At 38.4% G+C, this 22,061-nt stretch overlaps 1 protein-coding gene across 1 annotated transcript in view; it reads left to right on the top strand.

Annotated features, from left to right (window-relative positions):
- Window positions 1-22,061, top strand: part of PIG-Q (phosphatidylinositol glycan anchor biosynthesis class Q) — a 207,595-nt gene that overhangs the window by 86,355 nt on the left and 99,179 nt on the right. The window contains exon 5 of the mRNA XM_090389076.1: window positions 691-844. Within this exon, the coding sequence (XP_090245202.1) occupies window positions 691-844 (154 nt within the window). The remainder of the gene's footprint in view (window positions 1-690; window positions 845-22,061) is intronic.

Raw genomic sequence — 22,061 nt, 5'->3', positions numbered from 1 at the left:
ATACTTACATGTACACCAATGCTAAAAGCATAGTAAATAAATTTGATGAATTTGAAATGCTGGCCAAGTCATCAAATCCAGACATAGTGGGGATATCAGCAGTGTGGTGTTATTCACATGTAAGGGATACAGAATTTTAATTTGGGGAGCATAATGTGTAAAGAAAGGAGAGGCAGGATAGGGGGAGGATATTATGCTCTTAGTTAAGATATCAGCAGTAAACCTTCAGAGAACTTTTCTTAAAGTGCAGACCTATGTTGTTATTTAAGCAAAGGTTTTCCCATAGTCTTGATCTTGTGTATGACTGCATCTCTTGTTGACTCTTTTTTTTCTCTGTGAGAATATAACCTTCGGAATGAAAATTGAAGAGAAGGGGATATTGACAGCAATTACAATTTTTTAGGTATGATATACTTCATGTAGAATTTAATGTAATTTACAAATAATTAATAAATAATTAAACATAAATTAATGAAAATAAATTAAAAGAATTTAAGAATTCTTTTATTTTCTCATGGTAACAAAATAAAAATCTGAAAGTTTTACTACTTGCAGTTCTTGTACTGCAAATAGTATAAAATGAGCATTCAGTAGTGCAAATGTTTAATGCTTTTAAGTATTGCAAGTACTTAATTTACATATTGAATTTTCATTATTTAAATTTTTTTTTTTTTTTTTTTTTACTTGCAGCATATATGACTATCATAAAGCCAGCTTTTGCCTTTCTAATGGAATCCTTTATCTATCTTGGAGTAATGGGAATGACATTTCTGTTGAGTCTTTTAAGTGATCTCATATCTCTGGCAACTATTCATATATATTGTTTTTATGGATATGCAACCAGGTATTGCTTATGGTTGTTTAATTTAATATAATAATTTATGTTGAGTGATTTGAAAAAGTCATGCTGCCCATAATAATGACTTTTTTTTTTTTTTGCTAGCTTATGCTGAATATTTATTATTATGTTATTATTTGGTTTTTAGGAGCATTAGCAACTAAGGCCATATTGCTCCGGGATATGCGGTGGTCATTCCCTGACCTTTCCGCATCCTCCGTATTTGGTGGTGACGGGCTTGAACCCCGGTCTCATCAAGAAGCGTGTGCTACGCACTGCTGCTCCTTCCCACCTGGCTACGGAGGCGCCTTGAATATTTATGAATTGCAGCATATGTAGTAGTTCAAGATCTCTATAGAGTTATGCACATGTCCCTGAGTAGTCTGCATCAGTGGTGTGTGAGCTGGGAGAAAAAATGACTTTTTCACAAGTACAGAGTGCAGCAAAAAGTATGGAGGGGACATGTTTAGTTTCTAAATTGCACCGGATAGGCATAGTGTAATCATATGCTAAGATCAGATATTGAAAGACATGAGCTTGGAGTTTTGTTTCCTACAATTTCATACTAGTCCACGACAGAATGTTGGCCTGTGTAGTTTGCATGTTAATCGTGTCCAGCTCTTTGTGAAGAGAGTTTCCGTAATGGAAACTCAGCAAATGTCTTGTCAGTTTTGAACTGCAGTACTCCTCATTGTTCCACATTAAATTGGATTACCAAAAGGCAAATGATGGGCTCAGTGCAGGACACATATCATGTTCCCCATGTGCCTGACTCTGTTGAACCAGAAACTCAGTCAGAAATCATAAGGTGATTCAGTGAGGCAGTAATATGTAGTCGATGCAGATCAGTTAGATGATATGCTTCACCACTTTAACATTTTGGACAGAAGTGTTAGAAGAATATAAATTACATCAGTAAATTGCATCGATACAAGATTATGTGTAAGAATTGCCAGAATGTGATGAACTTCATTCAGTTCTGTAAACACAAAACTGAATTTGTATGGGCCTCACCCGGCATTATCAGTTTATATCTGATAATGAAAAAATTTAGGAAGAGAATTGCTATTTATGCTGCAAAGGGTAGTGTCTAGTGTCACATCACAAGTGAGAGTGTATAGCTCAAGAAGGAGGGCACTCATTTTAAAATACTCATCTTAATGATACTTGTCTTAAAATATATATATAATATATTTATAATACATTATTTTAAAAAGGATTGATTTTGTCAATTTAATACACATATTAAAATATAAAATGTTCTGTACTTTTCGCCGCACCTTTATACTTATACAGTAATACCCGAAGTTACGCGATAGGTGGGTCCGACGAAAATCACTTAAGTCGAATTCGCGTAAGTCGGGGTACAACTTTGCATATAAATACATATAAATTTTGTTTAATTGGGACCAAGGACTAACAAAAACACTAGTTTAGAAGAAAAATATTAATAAAATTGCAGTTCTTTATACATATTAATACAAAATATATATTAAAAAAATAAATGACTTACCTAAAAAAGTTATTTCAATGTCGATGGCTTCATAAAATCTAACAAATTTGTCTGACGACACAGCGCCTTCTTTTTTTCATGCAGAATTTCTTCGTAGCAAGCTAATAATTTTTTTATTCCTTTCTTTGTAGCTATAACGCGTTCTTCGTTGGAGTCTATGTTTTCTAAAATTTTTAAGCCCTTTTCAATTGAGCTGAGACCTTCTGTCAAGTTTGAAATTGTCATGTGCTTTTCTGGTGGAACTGGGTCTGAAGTGTCGGATACTTCAGTTACGGTTTGCTCACGCATCTCTATGAGCTCATTCATTGTCAGCTCCTGACTATGTGAATCCAACAGCTCGTTGACATCATCACCATCAACTTCCAAATCTAATTGCCTGGCAAGATTAACAACTTCTATCACATGAGCGACATGATCAGTTTCTGGCATTGTTTTTGTCTCGTTTTTGAAAAAAAATGGACAAAGATTCTTCCAGACACCATTCAATGTTTTTTCGTGAATTTCATTCCAAGATTCTTCAATGATTCTTACGGCATCTAAAACATTGAATTGTTTCCAAAAGTCTTTAACAGACATATCACTATTTTGTCTCATAGCTTCGTGCAAACGAATGCCTCGTGTAGTAGGCCTTGAATGTTTTGATGACTCCCTGGTCCATCGGTTGAAGCAAGCTGGTTGTGTTTGGAGGCAAAAACACAACGTTCACACGTGGGTCGAAATTAATTAGGGTGGCAGGATGGTGACCGGGTGCATTGGCGTCTCCGTAGCCAGGTGGGAAGGAGCAGCAGTGCGTAGCACACGCTTCTTGATTAGACCGGGGTTCGAGCCCGTCACCACCATATACGGATGATGCGGAAAGGTCAGGAAATGGCCACCGCATATCCCGGAGCAATATGGCCTAAGCTACTAATGCTCCTAAAAACCAAAACAACAACTGGGTGCATTGTCAATAAGAAGCATCACTTTAAATGGAATCTGTTTAGACTTGCAATAACGTTCGACTTCTGGTATGAAGTGGTGACCAAGCCAGTCCTCAAAAATGGAAGCTGTCACCCAAGCTTTATGATTTGACTTCCAAATCACTGGTAAACTAATTTTAGATATATATTTTAAAACTCTTGGGTTTTCGGAGCGATAAATTAAGAGAGGTTTTAACTTACAGTCACCAGCTGCATTCCCGCCAAGCATCAGTGTCAATTGGTCTTTGGAAACCTTAAAGCCTTGAAAGCTTTTTTCTTCACGTGCGATAAAAGTTCTTTTAGGAATCTTCTTCCAGAACAGGCCAGTCTCATCCATGTTAAATACGGTTTCACTGCTATAGCCACCTTCTTCTATCATAGCCTTGAGTGTCTCAGGAAAAGAAGACGCAGCTTCTTTATCGACACTTGCTGCCTCTCCACTCTTCGCGATACTGTGCCAGTTACAGCGAGTTTAAAATCGGTTGAATCAACCGTTACTAGCTACAAAGTTTTCATCTTTGCCCGCCTCCTCAGCTTCTTCTTTCAACCTCTCAAAAATCAGCTTAGCTTGATAGCACACAGTGTTCTGATCGACTGGACAATTCTTCACTTTTACTTGATTATCACACCATAATTTCAGCATTGTTTCCATCTCAGCAATAATACCATGACGTTTACGAATTATGCTTTGAGTTCAAGGATTGAGCATTTTTCACTGCTTCGAGAATTCTTTCTTTATCTTTTATGATTGTTCTTACTGTGGATTCCAGTAGCTCAAACTTCTTTGCCAATTCACAAATTTTCATTCTGCTATCAAAATCCTTGATAATGTTAAGTTTACATTCCAAAGATATCGTTTTCCTTTTCCTACTAGGTGCAGGAGAATCAGATTTACTTCGTTTGAACAACATAGTTTTTAAGGGTTTAGAAAACTTTCATCGATCGTAGAATCGTAATTGTGCACGTAGAGTTCGCACGAAATACGTCCAATGCATATCACAGCAAGAAAAACACCGAGGGTCGTTTTTCATATGCCATCGATACAGTCAGTCCTCGTATAGAACGATAGTGTAATTGTGTTCCTATAAACCCTCGTGCAATAAACAACAGGCCCTATGGGAAAAATAGGGTTAGATGCCGACCACCCAAGATTGAACACACATTTGTAACCAAAACATTACCAAATGTTTTGGTTACAAATAAAATATTGCTAATGCTTTTGCTTCTATCGTAAGCAAACTTGTTTTTTGTTTGATTTCCTATCCAAACAGATGACAGCCGTTCCATCTCTTCCAATTCTTTGTGTCTTAATCTAATGGATTTTAATTATACTTTGAGTTGTTCCTGTTATGAAAGTTGTTTTTATTTTCTCTGCATTCTTTGTAATTCTCGGCGTTGCCTCATTTAGGTCTGTAGCACGTGCAATATCACATGGGCTTTCATTTTGCTCACAGTGTTTCACAATTTCATATTTTTTCTCTATCGACAGATGCGGACTGGCCATAAGCCTTACCGGGGAAACCCCGGTGGGCTGGTGTGATTTTGGCCATAAATCATAGTATGAGGCCACTATAAATTTTCCCGAGTAAGACTTTTTGACCCAGTCCGCCTCTGTTTATCGATATTGCTTTTTTTTTTTTCTCTCTGAATCTGCAGTGTCTTCGCCAGGACGCTTCCTCTTCACACCTTTTAAGTATTTTACTCATTTTTAGGGAATAAAGCACAATTACAAAATGAGGATGCACCCTTGATATGCATAAACAAAGCTGCGCGCATGTAGCAACTGAATAAACAACACCATAAAGGCAGAGATACACTATTAAAACCTCACATTTTGAGGGGTTACTATGATAAAACAATAAAAATCCAGTTGCATTTCTGCTAGTGGAATCTGTTATAAACTGGTAGTAAACTCGATCTAATTGCATACCGATAGCTGGAATTGTGTTGGTTTTTAGGTTATTTTGGTGAAACGTGTTTCCCCTTCACTCATATAAAAAACATAAATACATTTTCAGAATCTTCTCTTCATTCCTATCGTGTTGCGTTCAGTTGGGGTGATTCTGCGTTCGACTGCCATTTCTTGTAAACACAAAGGCGAATCGTGCATAAGCCAATTGGGTTTGTGTTATATTATAAGATATCGTTACCGTATTTATAAATAGTGTATGATTGAATATGAGGACTGACTGTATACGGTTCGACTGAAGCGATCCATTTCGCTTGTGAAAATGATGTAATTTCCGACAGAAGTTGAGCATGAATTCGAACGCACACATACAAATATGACAGTTGGAATACAAATTCTTGTATATGTGTGCAGCTCGTGCACAGCAAAGTTGAATTTAGTTCATCTTTCGCTCTCACTCTCCGCCGTCGCACCGTATATCTATAACATATGAAAAATGACCTTGAAGATAGTGGGCGGAAGCGTTGCCAAACGAAAAAATCAAGAACCGCGTAACTCCGAGTTTGCGTAAGTCGGGGTATTACTGTATTGTATACACAGTGTTAAACATCACTTTATATACATTTTTACGTATTCAGAAGAGGAGAATCCAAAAATGCATTTAGGCTAACATTTTTGGATTCTGTTGTGAATAAATAATTTCTGTGAACCATGTTGTTTATAACAGGGATTCTGACTGACTTTCAGTTTCATATGAAGAAATACTTTAAAATCAGACCAAAGTTTGTTACAGTCAACAAGAAGATTACTGGGAATCCATTTCCACTAATATGAATTGTCTGAAAGCACAATGTTAGAAGAATATTAGTATTAGTAACGGCCGTATGGTGCAAGAAAGCCTATGGCTTATGCTGCACCAGCCAAAAAAAAAAAAAAAAAAATCCGAACAAAACAATGATAAAAACAAAAAAAAAAATAAAAAATAAAATAAAATAAATAACTAAATAATAATAATTAATAAAAAAAAAATAATAAAATAAATAACTAAATAATAATAATTAATAAAAAAAAAGAAAAAAAAAAAGGAAATTAAACCTATCATCCTATGTGCTTCCCTTACCCGAAAGTACTATCCAGATGACCTTTGAATTTCCCCAAACTGTCAGCCTCTACCACCCATGAAGGCAACTTATTCCAGTAATTTTTAACTCGCTGGCTAAAATAAAATTTCCTGCACTCCAATCTAAACATTTCCCCCCGTAACTTGAATTTATGTCCCCTAGTTCTAGCATCATTTATAATCTTGAAAATTTTGCCCTCATTCATTTTACTGAACCTCTCAGAGCCTTAAACACCTCAATCAAATCTCCTCTAAGGTGTCTAGTTTCCAAACTCTGCAATCCACATATTCGAAGTCTTTCTTCATAAGGACGCCCTTTTGCCGATCTTACCAGGTGAGTTACCCTTCTTTGCACCCTTTCAATAAGCTTGATGTCTTTCTTTAGGTGCGGTCTCCATACTTGAACACAGTATTCCAAGTGTGGTCTAACATAAGCCTTATATAATGGGATTATCACGTCCCTATCTCTACTTGCAAAAGTTCGATAGATCATCGATAGGACACCATAGGCCTTCCTTGCAACCTGTTTACAATGCTCAGAGAATTTCATGTCTGACTGTATCGTAACATCCAAGTCCCTTTCCTCCAGTACTGGGTTTAGTTGAACTCTACCAAGTGAATAAGTTGTTTTGGGATTACTGTTTCCCAGGTGTAATACCTTACACTTTGTTGGATTAAAGCACAGCTGCCATTTTTCTGACCATTCCTGAAGTCTATCTAGGTCTCTCTGAAGAAGCTCAGCTTGACAGTGATCATTAACTACTCTACCAATTTTAACATCATCTGCAAATTTAGACATCATGCCCTCTATCCCTTCATCAATGTCGTTTATGAAAATTAAAAACAACAGTGGTCCTAATACTGATCCTTGGGGAACCCCACCTCTTACATCAACCCAATCTGAGGAATAGCCATTTATCACAACCCTCTGCCTCCTGCCCTGAAGCCATACTTCTATCCTTCTAAAGATTTTCCCAGTGATTCCAACCTGTTCCAGCTTATAAAGCAACCGCTCATGTGGGACTGAGTCAAAAGCTTTGCTGAAATCTAAATAAACAATGTTGAAATTATTCCCTAAATCCAGCTCGTGAGTGACCCTTTCGAAATAGCGAACCAGATTAGTTAAACATGATTTTCCCTTTACAAAACCGTGCTGAGTATCCTTGAGAATTTCAATTCGATCCAAATGATCCTGAATTCCACCCTTGATTATTGCCTCCATGATTTTCCCTACTACTGAAGTCAGACTGACAGGTTGATAATTTCCAACTTCACTTTTAGAGCCACCCTTATGTATGGGAGATACATTTGCAAATGTAAATTGCATCCATACAAGATTATGTGTAAGAATTGCCAGAATGTGTTGAACTTCATTCAGTTCTGTAAACATAAAACTGAATTTGTATGGGCCTCACCTGACATTATCAGTTTATATCTGATAATGAAAAAATTTATGCAAATTTTCTTCCATGTAAATTATTGTAGACAAACAAACTTAAAGATTCCAGCTAAAAGACAAACAGTTTATTATTTTCAGTGTTTTTGAAATTTCATTCAAAGTAATGCAGACATGGCTTAATGTTATTTAATAAATAGCCGGCCAGGAACAACAACTTGAAAGGTTGAAAATATTCATAGATTTTAACTATACACCATAAATTTTGTTTTGGTTTTAAACATTGAATAGAATTTTCTAGCTGAGCATTTTTTTCCCCTTTGTTTAACTGAAATAATTTTAGAGCTTTATCAGGAATTAATACCATAATTGATTTTCTTACTGGACTTTGGCAGCTAAGAAAGAAGGATGAGACAAAATCCACACATACTACAAACTCAACTCGGTAGTTATAATGTTTTTGTTTTATTGATTACATTAAACTTTACCTGACTACTTCCATTGAAAAGATTAAATTTTTAATCATATAACACCAAATGTTACAAGTACTGCAGCAAAATATTGAGAAATATGTTATGAATAACTAAGCCAACCCTTTGCCACCTCTTTTCAAACATGGTGGAAAAAAAAAAAAAAAAAAAGTTAATGCTTGATAGCAATATAAAAGCTGCCAATCATTTTCAACATTTTTTAAAGTTATATATGTTTTACTGTTTTTTAAAAGTATAATATACATAGTTACCAACTCTTTTGATTTATGGTGGAGAATTTTGTTTCATGTTGATCTCTTCTTCTTCTTCCAGTCACATAGTTCCCTGAGGAGCTGTTGTGGCCACCACCAAAATCCTTCAACTGCATCGATCATATGCTATATGAGAAGCATCGCAAAATGTCATGCCCAAAAGTTCACTGATCCCATCCTTCCACCTAGTTGCAGGTCTTCCTTTTATAGCAGTTTTTGGAGTTGGTTTTGTTATGATCTCTGTGACATCAGATAATGTGGTGGTATGCCAATGCCTACCACATGGCCGATTTTGAAAGGGGCCGGCTTTGATCATAGGAAGAGTCATCATGCATCCCACGAGATGCTCTTGAAAAGCAAAGGTACAACAGAGTCCCATTTAGTGCAGAAGGCTGATTACAGCTGGTTTTCGTCTGGTTACCAGACGAAAACCAGTATATAAATGGATATATATTATTCATTAAATTCGCACCAGTAGTTATTATATCTACAGTCAATGAATTTATTCATAAGGTGATGCTATTATCCCTCTTCTTCCTCCTTTGATGCCCAATATTTCTAATTAATTATGTCAAATATATTTTAAAATAATTTTCTCCCAAACCATGAATCTCTTCTCTATCTCACCATTAATAGAGTTAGTACCAAAGAGTTTCTCTGTTGTTTTGTGAAAACTGTTTTTCCTTTGGCTTTTTCATTAAAAAAAAAAAAAAAAAAAAAAAAAAGAAAGAAAAATAGTAAAATTTCATTAAAATTAGAATTTTTTCCCTTAAATTCATTAATGAATATGGCTGTGATAAACACCAAAAAAGTTTGCTGTAAGCATTCAGTAACCAAAAAAAAAAAAAAAAAAAAAAACAAGAAAAATAATTATTCTGCAGGTTTTTTTTTCCATTTCCAGTGCAACACGATACATATGATGTGGTCCAGGGATGATAGCCTCTCTCAATTTAGAAAGCAATAAAGGTTAATAAAATACTTTCATAAGTAAAGAGTTTTATTTTCAAAGAAATTAAATTATGCATTTAACTCCTAACTCACATTGCCCATAGTCTAGAGATAAGAGCCAAACACTCTCTTCCTTGTCGGTAGATTAGTAATGGCAGCCTTCTTTACAAAAGACCAATTAGGAACAGGTGCAAAGACAATAACATGTAATGTACTGAATATCAAAACAAGTTGACAAAATAGAACTTTGCTGTAAGGTATTTTATACATATATTTAAAAATAAAAAAGAAAGCATTAGTGTCAGTTTCTTTATTTATTATTATTTTTTTTACATGTACTGTTGAGTGTTACAATTTAAAATATCAATATGCTTATAGCAGCAGCTGTATGACTTTATGAATAAATGTGGTAAATTAGGACTTAGTTTGGTGGCCCAGTGGCTCTGTCATGAATTCATAAGATTCATAAGACCAAAAGTACATTTCCTTACAGCAGTCAAAAGTTTGCTAGCTCCCAACAGAAGTTATAGATAGTAATTTAATAATACTTCTGGGTTATCAGAAGCATTAAATTAAGTATTATTTAATTTAACTTGAACTTATATATAATCATATTTGGAGAATCAATTTGTCATTCAATAATAATGCTATTCAGAGGACAAGTTTTTTTGAACCAGAAAATTTGTTACCTGCCTTGTAAACAAATAAAAAAACATCTATTTTGCAAAAATAAATGAAATAAATGCAAATATTTTAGATTTTAGTACTTATTGGTGTCATTGATAAGTACACAAGGATAAAAAATTAATATGTTACAGATCAGTCCTACCAGAGGTTATTATGAAAAAAAAGAAGGAAAAAAAAAAAAATGAATCGATGTGGAGTGGTTTGTTAGTTGGGGAAGTGATAAGTGCAAAAGGAAACACGAAATATAACAAGTTATCTTAAGTCATTCTTGGCACTTTAATAAATCCTCAATAGCAATGCTGAGTTTCAGAGAATATTTAATCAAGTGTGCAAAAAAAAAAAAGGGGGGTGGGGAGAAAGGACTGTACCTTGGGGGCACCCCTGAAACATATCACACCGTATGAACTGGTGGATTATGACCTGCGTAGTCCATGCGTCATTAAACCTCAATACAAACCAAACCAAAACCTTGGGGGAACACTATCATTAGTGCATAAGTTATAAGACAGAGGACTGTCTTCTGACTTCTGCAAATCAGAAAGAAAACTGGATTCCCAATTAAGGAAAATAGTCGGCAGTCCATTAGACTTATTAAGAAAACCATCATACCTAACATGATCAAAGGCCTTTGAAATGTCAAGAGCAACTGCTTGAGTTTCAGTAGACTTTCCACTGTTTTTGTCCATTGATGATTAACATAAGCTAGTATATCACTAGTGGTTCGACACTGACAATATCCACACAGGCTGTCATGATCAGTTAGTTTCTAGATAGCTTAGAAGATCAAGGTTAATGGATTTCTCCATTGCTTTAGAAAGAGTAGGAGTAAATGCAGTGAGACTATAAATGGATATGAGGAATTTGTTGTCCTTTTTAGGAACCGACTGGATACAAGCAAATTTCCAAGCAGAAGGAAAAACACCAGTGAAATAAGAAAATGTAAAAAGTGACACAGAACAGGAGTAAGCTCAGAAGAACAGGTTTTGAGAATGAGTGGAGAAATATCATTACGACCTAGTACTTTCTTAGCATCGAGACTGTTCAAAATTCTTCTGACAAACTCTTTGATGGAAGACCATGGAGGCATTAATTGGAGTGCATTGGGAAAGGTAGGAGTAGGTCGCTTTATCTTTAGTGGAGATAGCAATAGAATTATCGGGTTTTAACAGAGATGGCAAAAGTTGTGGTCACTGTCTTTGGCAGGAGACCAGATTGCTCAACTACCATTTGGACAAGGAAGAAGTTTCCTACTCTTAGCCTGTTCAAAATTTGGCTTTCAACTGTGCTTTACAGTCATTGCAAACTTTGGGGTAGACAGAAAATGAACCTGGAGACTTGGATGAAAATTCGTATTTTGAATAGCCTTAGTATTAAAAACCCCTTGGTTTTCAATAAATGCACTAAGATAAAAGACGAGATTTTAATGTGGATTGTGGAATAAAGGATTCCATTCCTACAAGAATAATTCCACCGATTCCAATCTGAGAAAACTACATCAGAATTTTTAAAACTAAAGAAAAGCAGAATAGAAATCTTGTAGATTATCCAGTTTTACATTCTTGTAATGCTGAACAACATGACATTGAGAATGGCCACAAGAGAAAGGATCCATTGGAGAAGAGACTATCACCAAGTTGTGACTGTGTTCTTGACAGAGTTGTTTGAGAGAAAAAGATCGTGTGTTGGCTGTATGGTAAGGATTGTCTGATATTCTGGTAGGTAAATGAACAATCTGTGTGGGGTTGTTACAAGCATCAGCGTGTAAGCCAGATGGAGTTGTGAAAATTAAAATCACCAAGGAAAATTACCTCACTGTCAGGAAAGGTGGACTGGAGAAAGGAAGTCAAAGAGTTCCAAGGGATTGATGGTGTTGGGAGAACAATAGAGACAACAGATTAATTTGACAGAATGGGTGTATAGAGGTTTTAAACTAGAGAAGATCAAAAAGAAGAGATTCCAAATTACTAAGAATCTGACAGAGAATATCAATGCAAATATATGCACAAAGTACCACCTTTGAAGCAAAAGGAATTGTATAGCAAATAATTGGGACAACTGAGATGAGCAGCGGTTGAATCAACTGCTGATAGGGATTCTGTCAGAAAAAGTAAGTGGGGATTGGCAGAGTGGAAATGGACATCGCTGAGATTGGAACTGGGATCACGTATATTTCTGAAATGAATGAGGAAATATTTGGGAGTTTAGATCTTTTTTTTGCAGATAAATTTGTTCTATTAGTTTGACTATTCAACCTAATAGAACGATGTATTCAGTAGTAAGAAATATTGGGGAGGACATGTATGAACTAATGAAACTTTTGCATATGGCATACATTCATCAAGAATATATTCAGCTCTTTGATGTAATGTGGCCTCACCAATGCCATCATGAACACTACTTGGACCCTCAAGTCACTGTCTGGCAACATAGAGGCAGCACAATTTTTTTTACGCTAGTTGATCTGGACACCTAGAGAGTTACCAATAGGTTTGGTCTGATGGACTATCTAGCAGCTGGCTTGTGAATAGTTTTAGAGCTATACCCTCAAAATGTAAAGAAGAGTGGATTCTTGCCATGTTGCTCATCATAACCTTAAAAAACATCAATCATACTGCATGATGGTAGATATGCAGGTGGCGGTTGCTGAAGCTCTGCAGAATAAACATGGCTTTCACCACTTGAAGCCTCCAATAAGCAAATTGGTGGTATTGCACCAGTATTACATGGTTTAGAAGAGGAAGAGAATACAGCAGAGCCAGTGGAAGCAGTAACTAACTAAATTTAATAAGTTTCAATACGACAAGTAACTTTCGGTGAAACAAACTCCTTCAGCAAGTACATACTGAAATGCAAACATGACATAAATCATTAGAAATGGAATAAATCATACTAAAAATGCTGTATGTGATCAGATGACTGGGAGAGCACGAGTGATCAATCATTCACTAGGCCAGATCTGGCAACTGTTCTTGGTGCGTGGCGCGCATATGGGATTGCTGCATGTTTGTCGTATTTCAACACTACTGACTCCAAAATTGGGTGTAGTCTTGTACCTCTACTGCGATTTAAAACTTTGTGACAGCTGGGTATATATTCAGGAACTCTAACCACAGGCAGTGATAATAGTGTCGAGATTGATCGATCACCTCACTATCGTGCCTGGGGTTGAGGTCATGATGGCTTGATGAAATATGTTCTGCGATTGCAGTGTTCAGAGTCACCCAGGAAGATGGATCTGTCAGGTTCCTTGAGGCGGTCTTGAAGACGTCTGGAGCTTTCCCCTGCATAGCAGCTGCCACAATCGTGGGAAGTAATCTGGTATACAATAACGCTAGTTAAGAGGGGAGGGGGGCAATGGGTGTTTTTAATCTCGAGACTAGAGATCATAGACTCCTGTTAAGAAGTTATGCATTTCATGCAGGATCTTAGAATCTGGTCTGAGATGTCTGGATAATACGGAATATAAGCAGTAGGTACACTGTAGCGAGGGGACGAGGGCCTCGGATGAGTTGCTAGCTTTGTGTTTGTAGTAAGCACCTGTCTAACACACGGGCTGGGTATCCACGATTGGTGAGGTCAGGTTTTACTCTAGAAATATCAGTGTGCCTGGCTTCCTCTGAGCTGGAATGGCTCCAAGCTCGAGTGAGTACAGTGCGTACTGTGCTGTTGCATGGACTGACCTGTCCATGTTCGTGAATTGCCTGCAGCACATTGGCTTCCTGTATAGTGAGGTTTCCAGATGAGAGCCCACTCGTCTCACCAAAACATTTAGGAAAGGAAGTGTCCCTTTCGCTTCCAGTTCCAAAGTGAACTGTATGAAGGGCAATAGGGAGTTGACATACTCTAACAGCGGTGCATCTGAACCTCAGGGGATGATGGTGAAAATATCGTTTACATACCTGCACCACATGGTGATTGGTACCGGTAGGTTCAGGAATATGTGTTTCTCTAACTCCTCCATTGTGATGTTGGAAATGATAGAGCTGACAGGGGTGCCCATAGCCGTACTGTGTATCTGTTTGTAGAGAGAGAATCGGCAAATGAGATGACACTACCTGACAAACACGAGTTAAGGGCTGTTAGGCTGTCGCCTTCCTGCTCGACCATAATGTCTATGAACCGGTACATGACCCACCCATCAAGGTCTCGGGGCAACTAGAGTCAAAGGTTAACAAGTTGGTTTACGAGTACCTACTGTGTACCTACTGCTTATATTCCATATTACTATGGAATTACTATGGGCGTCTCAGACCAGATTTCTAAGATCCTGCATGAGTACTGCATGAAATGCATACAACTTCCAGGCAGGAGTCTACTATCTCTGATCTCGAGATTAAAAATGCCCATCGCCTCCCCCTCTTACGCAGCGTTTTTTGTATACCGGATTACTTGCCACAATTGTGGCAGCTGCTATGTAGGGAAAAGCTCCAGACATCTCCAAGACCCTTTCACAGAACATGACAGATCCATCTGAACACTCTGCAATCGCAGAACATTTTTCATCAAGTCATCATGACCTCAACCCCAGGCACGATAGTGAGGTGATCGATCAATCTCGACACTACTATCACCGCCTGTGGTTAGAGTCCCTGAATATATCCAGCTGTCACAAAGTTTTAAATCGCAGTAGAGGTATAAGACTACACCCAATTTTGGAGTCAGTAGTGTTGAAACACGACAAATGCACAGTCCCATATGTGCACCGCGCACCAACAACAATCGCCTGATCTTGCCTAATGACCGATCACTCATGCTCTCCCAGTCATCTGATCACGTACAGCATATTTAATATGATTTATTTCATTTCTAACAATTTATGTCATGTTTCTGTATGTACTTGCTGAAGAAAGAGTTTGTTACTCTGAAAACTACTTGTCATATTAAAACTTGTTAAATTTAGTTAGTTACTGCTTCCACTGGCTCTGCTGTATTCTTTTCTTCTTCTAAACCATGGAAACCAGTGCCACAGGCCCATTATCTTTCAGCATTACATTGATTAACAACATGATTTTCCAAGTATACTAGATGCTTGCCCACGAGGTTATACCCAGGGTTACTTAGTCATCCCACCTTCGTGAAGATGCAAGGAGAGGAGCCCCGCATACCAAGCAATAGTGACAAGCGATTTTCTTACTGTGATTATAGATTGCTCTCTAAAATGATATAGTTTTGTTTCTTTTCTAGTGTGCTTATTGTTTTGTTTACTTGAAGTAGTTTTGTGCTTTAGAGGTCAAAAGTAAGAACCAAGAAAGAAAATTCACCTTTCTTTTCTTAGTCTTTATATTTATTACTAACCAACTCTATTAATTTAAACAACCGCTTGGTCACTGGTGGCACTGCTCCTTCCTCCACATGGCCGGGCCTGTAACCTGGGGGGAAAACCTACTCTCAGGGCTAAAAGGAGCAGAGATGGAAACAAATGAATTTCCATGTTTAGAGCCAAAGAGTTCTCAACAAATTGGCAATCACGATACTGACTTCTCTATCTCAAAGAGAATGAAGAAAGATTGACAGACAGGAATTACCAGCATTCCTGATTATACATTCTCTGTCAACACAACTTGTGGGCAAGCTTTCCCCTTCATCATTCAGAGATGCCTCGAACATGCCGCAGGTTCACCAAAAATAGTGAAACGCTCCAATTTGGAGTTTTGTTAAAAGAGACCAATTCTTGACACTCGGGACTACTACTACGTCTGACATCCTTGAGTGGAATCCCAGTTCAAATCACACCACATACCACCCTCAGTTCTTCAAAGGGAGTGATCACTGAATGGGAGCATAGCACACGCTTCTTGATTAGACCGGGGTTTGAGCCCGTGACCACCAAATACGGAGGATGCGGAAAGGTCAGGGAATGACCACCGCATATCCCCAGAGCAATATGGCTTTAGTTGCTAATGCTCCTAAAAACCAAATAACAAACAAACAAACAAACTGAATGGGATTTATTGAACGTTCCTGAAGATGAAATAGTTTAGGAACTTAAAGATCAAAAAGTCACTCAGGCAAAAAAGGATCATGATCTGAAAAGGTGGCAGTTTAGTCCCTACCCGGCTTAAGTCAAGGCAGGATATTTAAACTGTTGCATTTGGCCCTATATCCCAAACCCTCTAAGATGTTTTAAAATCCCAGAAATTTGGCCATTCCCAGACAGCATTGTCATGGAGATGCAACATGTGCAAGGTGCCTCCATAGCCAGGTGGGAAGGAGCAGCAGTGCACCTTCCCACCTGGCTATGGAGGTGGGAAGGAGCAGCAGTGCATAGCATATGCTTCTTGATTAGACCGGGGTTCGAGCCCGTCACCACCAAATACAGAGGATGTGGAAAGGTCAGGGAATGACCACCGCATATCCCGGAGCAAAAATGGCCTTAGTTGCTAATGCTCCTAAAAACCAAATAACAAACAAGCAACAGGTGCAAACTGTGGGTGTAAAACTCATACACAAACAGAATGTAAGGCATCAACTCCACAGTGTCCAAATTGCAAGGGAAACCATCCGGCATATTCCGAAGCCTGCCTCTGGAAGTTGGGGGAAAAAATACAAATATATAAAATTGAAAATAAGGATTCCTACTAAAAGGCAAGAAAACAAGTAAAATCAAGTATGCCAAAATACACCTATGCTTCTGCTACAGTCACTAATCAGTAGCATGTCAGACAGAAGTGACCATCCCTCCAGACACATCGATCTCCATCTGGGCTCGATCAATCCTCGGTCCAGCATCCATCTCCACCAAACGTAGTAGACCAATGAAATAATACACTACTGACAGTTCCATTCCTGAGACTTCCCTGTTGTCAAGCAGTGGATAATTTGCAGAAATCAGATCCTGTTGAATTCAAGCAGTCTCATCTACCAAGCATGGACAAGATGATGCAACCAATCAAGAAGATCTGCTGGAAATAAATGCAGATGACGATATGGAAGAAAGCAATGACTCAGGATACCCTGATTTTTCAAGAAAAGAAAAATCAAAACTTGACAGATGTAAACAAGCCACCCACAAAAAAACAGACAGACTCATCTTCCACTCACAAAACTAAATAATGGAACAAATCATACAATGGAATTGCAGAGGTTTTCACAACAATATTGATGATATCTATAAATTAATTCACCATTTCAATCCTGCTACCATGTTCAACAACAAACGAATTTAACACCAAAAATCTCCTTTTCAGTCAAAAATTATACCATCTTGAGAAAAGATCTATCTAAAACTAACAGCCCCATGGAGGAGTAGCTATACTCATGGAATCACTAGTCCCCCTCCAGGCGCATTCCTTTGAAAATACCATTAGAGGCTGTTGCTACACGTATAGTTATCGGCAGTGTTTTTTTTTTGTAAAAAAAATAGGTGCCGGTACTGATCCTTTGCTATCAGGAAAAATTGAAAATTAAAAGGATATGAAAAGTACTCAATGTTTTCTCCCCTGATATTGTTATATTAGTAGTAATTTTTTAGAATAAGAATAACAAATTAAGTATATTAACACAGTTTATTAAGCATAAATTTATTATTCGAGTATATAAAAAAATAAGTAAATTGTGAGTAAAATAAGTAAAAATAATTTCATAATAAAGTTTTTGTAGAATAGTCAGAATTCATCCAACACGCTATGCTGACTTCTTTTCCTCCTCTTTGTGTGTCGGTTGCTGAATGATGTTTCTGAAGCAGCCACGAATCGACATATTTTGCTGGATCGAAGCGGGTCAGTGGGCCTACAGTTTTAAGAAACAGTAGTGAAGAAACTGTTTTTGTCATCAACAAAGCGCTGGTTGGGCTGGTGATCAGATTCATTTGTGAAAACCCTCGCTCACATTCACTTGGTGAAATTGGTATTGTACTCAGAGTGTTCATCAAATGCTTCAATTGTTCTGAAACCTTCCTACCAATTAGGTATCCACGAATTGCATTTAACTGTAATTGACAATTTTCTAACTTAATTTTCACCAAATTCCAACAATTCATATTTATAGGGATTAATACCTTTGTTGTCCTTCTCTCATTATCGGTATTGTCACAAGTTCTTAAATTTGAATTTTTTCTTTTTTTTTTTTTTTTTTGAAACACCAAAATATCGGTGTTATTCAGGTGCTGTGACCATGTAAACAGAGATAGGGAAAATGGGGATAACACACTTCCGCGAAACAACAGATAATTATTTGTCATGGTAAAAGAAAATCACTTTTCTAATTCTCGAATGGGGCGCTTACAGTTGATTTATAGAGGTGTCCAACCTACGGCCCACGAGGAAAGTGAACTAAAACAGCATTTTAAATTTTGTTAATTATCAAAAACATTTTCAAATTAAATGTTTTGTTCAGTAAATGTAATTGTGTATTATACTTTATAAAATTTTTGAATATTTTCAATTTTACTTTTGCATGCAACAAGATATGGAAAATGTAATACACTAAAGAAATCTAACTTTGAATTTTTTTGAATATAGCCCCTGTACGGGAAAAGGTTGGACACCACTGCAATAGAAGATGGGCCAGAGCCCACTGGGAATACACCTTGATCTGCTCACTCTTAACCAATGCCACTTCTCCGTATGTGGGACAGGTGGTCGGATAGGTTTTACCAGGTACCACCAAGTTGTAGAATGCTAATCCCTTTAGCTCTCTTAATTTGGGCAGCAGCCCCTCGACGTGAGCACCTGTACGTGGTGAGGGGACCTCCCAGTGATGCTGCTGGGCTTCCAGATTAGCATCACTGGGATCTAACGCCTATACCTTGGTTCCAGGGTTACATCTTTGGAATCCGGCGTGTGCAGCTGTGCACTGCGACCCGTGGAAACTCGGAAAGGGGGATCCTGGTGGTTGAGGGGGCCCAGCCTCGATACACCACTTTGGCCCCTGCTTCGACAAGACGGGTGGTCCCGGCCCGGCCCAACTGGGATCAATCGGCGGGTGGTTCTTACTGCTTGGGTCAACTGCGTTCCAATAAGTCTCCCTCCCTTTGGTCCTGCGACGGGATCAAGGCTTATTGGGTACGTGGGTATCGTGCTCCTAAGCGAACTTGGCGTCCCATTCGTGTACGCTGTACCTGCTAGTTCACGAGTGGGCGTCCCCTCGTAGGGCTCCATGGTGGGTGAGGTACTTAGGGCATCTGAAATTTTTATCTTACTCATATGAGTAATTTAAATTCTATTTCTTCTGGGGCCCCAACAAGGCCCCTATCTAACCGATCGGAAGATAGCGATAACTACAGCTCAGAAAGGCCCAGAACTGAGGAGAGACCACCATCTGTGATATCGCTTTTCCTCATTCTCCATTCCACCGGAGAGCATGCACGCTGGAAAATGTCACCCTTTTTCATCCAGAAAGGATTAGAAGGGTTGACAGGATCCCCAAAATCTGTCAAAAGGCTATGTTCTGGTGACATTTTAATTGAGGCTGTAAGCCAAAAACGTGCACAGCAACTACTGAAAGCCACATCATTAGGGGGATTACCCATCATCATCGTTATTCCCCATAAAACCTTGAATTTCTCACGTGGTGTCATATCAGAGTGGGACCTTCTTCATGTTTCTGAAGAAGAGATCTGCTCTAAACTTAAAGACCAAGGAGTGACGGCTGTCAAAAGAATATCGATGCGGAAGGATGGGAATCTCGTCCCTACCCGAGTTCTCATTGTAACGTTCAAATCCCACGGCCTCCAAGTTCCATAAAAGCAGGCTATTTAAACTGCCCAGTGAGGATTTATATCCTGAACCCACTGAGGTGTTTTAAATGCCAAAAGTATGGCCACTCTCAAACAGCTTATCATGGCACCCCCAACTGTGCTCGCTGTGGTGCTAAAGACCACGAGAGCAAGGAATGTTTAGCTTCTAAGCCAAGTTGTACTAACTGCCAAGGAGAACACTCTGCATACTCTCCAGCATGTCAGCGGTGGAAAGATAGGAAGGAAATTCAAAAACTAAAAACAGAGCTAAATATCTCCTATCAGGAAGCCAGAAAACGCATCCAACCTATAAATAGCGCCAAGCCCTCATACGCCCAGAAAGCTTCTGGGAAAAGTTCCATTGGTACTCAGACTGATATGAGTATTTCACCAAGGGAGTCATTTACCCCCATTGCATGCTATTTATTAAGTTCCCAAAAGCCCACCCAAAAATCACAGTCAGCCACCACTGCTATATCCGTACCTCCTAGTGCTCCACCACTTCCAAAACAGAGTGCTAAAGAAACTGAAGGGGAACAGGCATCTATAATCCAAGAGACAATGGATGTCGAAGATAAGGAGGTACAGGACGAGTCTGTCCTGGAACTCTTTGCGAAAGAACAAGAAGAAGAAGAAATGGATACAGGCCAACATCCAGTCTTTCCAAAGAGAGATAAACTCAGAACTGAGAAAATGAAGCCCTGAACCCTTCGGAAGCCACCAGACAGACCCTGTAAATAAAAATAATGGGTACATTTAAATACCATTATTTTTATTTACAGGGTCTGTCTGGTAGTGCTCCACCACTTCCAAAACAGAGTGCTAAAGAAACTGAAGGGGAACAGGCATCTATAATCCAAGAGACAATGGATGTCGAAGATAAGGAGGTACAGGACGAGTCTGTCCTGGAACTCTTTGCGAAAGAACAAGAAGAAGAAGAAATGGATACAGGCCAACATCCAGTCTTTCCAAAGAGAGATAAACTCAGAACTGAGAAAATGAAGCCCTGAACCCTTCGGAAGCCACCAGACAGACCCTGTAAATAAAAATAATGGGTACATTTAAATTTTTTCCAATGGAATTGCTTTGGATTTTGTAGAAATAGAAATGACTTCAAGGCTCTCCTGAGTAAGCATGAACCAACTTGCTTTTGCTTACAGGAGTCGTATTTAAAGGCAAATGAGGACCCTTACTTATGTAGCTGCTCAGTTATTCGCAGAGACAGACTTGGGGATGGACCTGCCCACGGAGGAGGCGCTATCATTGTGGGTAACAACAACTCCTTTCAAGCTGTGATTCTTACCATTAATCTAGAGGCAGTGGCAGTTCGTCTTACAGTAGGGTTTCTTTTAACTGTTTGCTCCATTTATTTGCCACCTGGGAACGACACAGTCCAGGCAGACCTTGATGTTCTCATTAAGCAACTGCCACCCCATTTTCTATTATTAGGGGATTTCAGTGGGCATAATGCGCTGTGGAGTAGTTCTGACATCAATAGAAGAGGTCAAATTATCGAGTGATTGCTTGAAAACAATGATCTGGCCCTTATAAATGTGGGATCTAACACCTTTTTCCACATGGCTACCTATACATTTACTGCCATTGATCTTTCCATCTGCTCCCCTTCCTTCCTTCCTGCCTCTGAGTACATAGGAGGTTGAAGAAAACCTTTATGGTATTGATCACTTCCCCGTGTTATCCACCATTTCAAATGGGAGACAATGTCACCAGTCGAGGATACCACATTGGAAGATCGATCATGCTGACTGGAATCATCATCAGCCATTTTCAATCCACTGCAGGATGAAGGCCTCTCCAGCAACTTTCCAGTTCCTTCTGTTTTGAGCACTGGCCATCCATTTACTACCCACAAACTCATGAATTTCATCTATCCATCTCCACCTTTGTCTTCCAGGTTTTCTTCTAGCTCCTCTTGGGTACCATTCTGTTATTTTCTTAGTCCATCTGTCATCATGTATTCAAGCTATGTGTCCTGCCCAAGACCATTTTAGTTCTTTAGTTTTGATAAGAATGTTCTTTACTTGAGTTTGCTGCCTAATCCATGTGTTTCTCTTCTTATCTAACAGTCTGATTCCCAATATAATTTGTTCCATTCTTCGCTGTGTAGTTCTCAGCTTCTCTTCCATTCTTTGGTGAATGCCCAAGTTTCACTTCCATAAGTCATGGTGGGGAGTATACATTGGTTCATTATTTTACATTTCAGACAAACTGGGATATTGCTCTTCAGTATGTGACTATATTTACTGAATGCT

The sequence above is a fragment of the Mastigoproctus giganteus genome, chromosome 14, assembly GCF_048544385.1.
Source record: "Mastigoproctus giganteus isolate SK-2022 chromosome 14, ASM4854438v1, whole genome shotgun sequence".
Taxonomy (NCBI): Eukaryota; Metazoa; Arthropoda; class Arachnida; order Uropygi; family Thelyphonidae; genus Mastigoproctus; species Mastigoproctus giganteus.
This window is presented reverse-complemented; position numbering and strand designations above follow the sequence as displayed.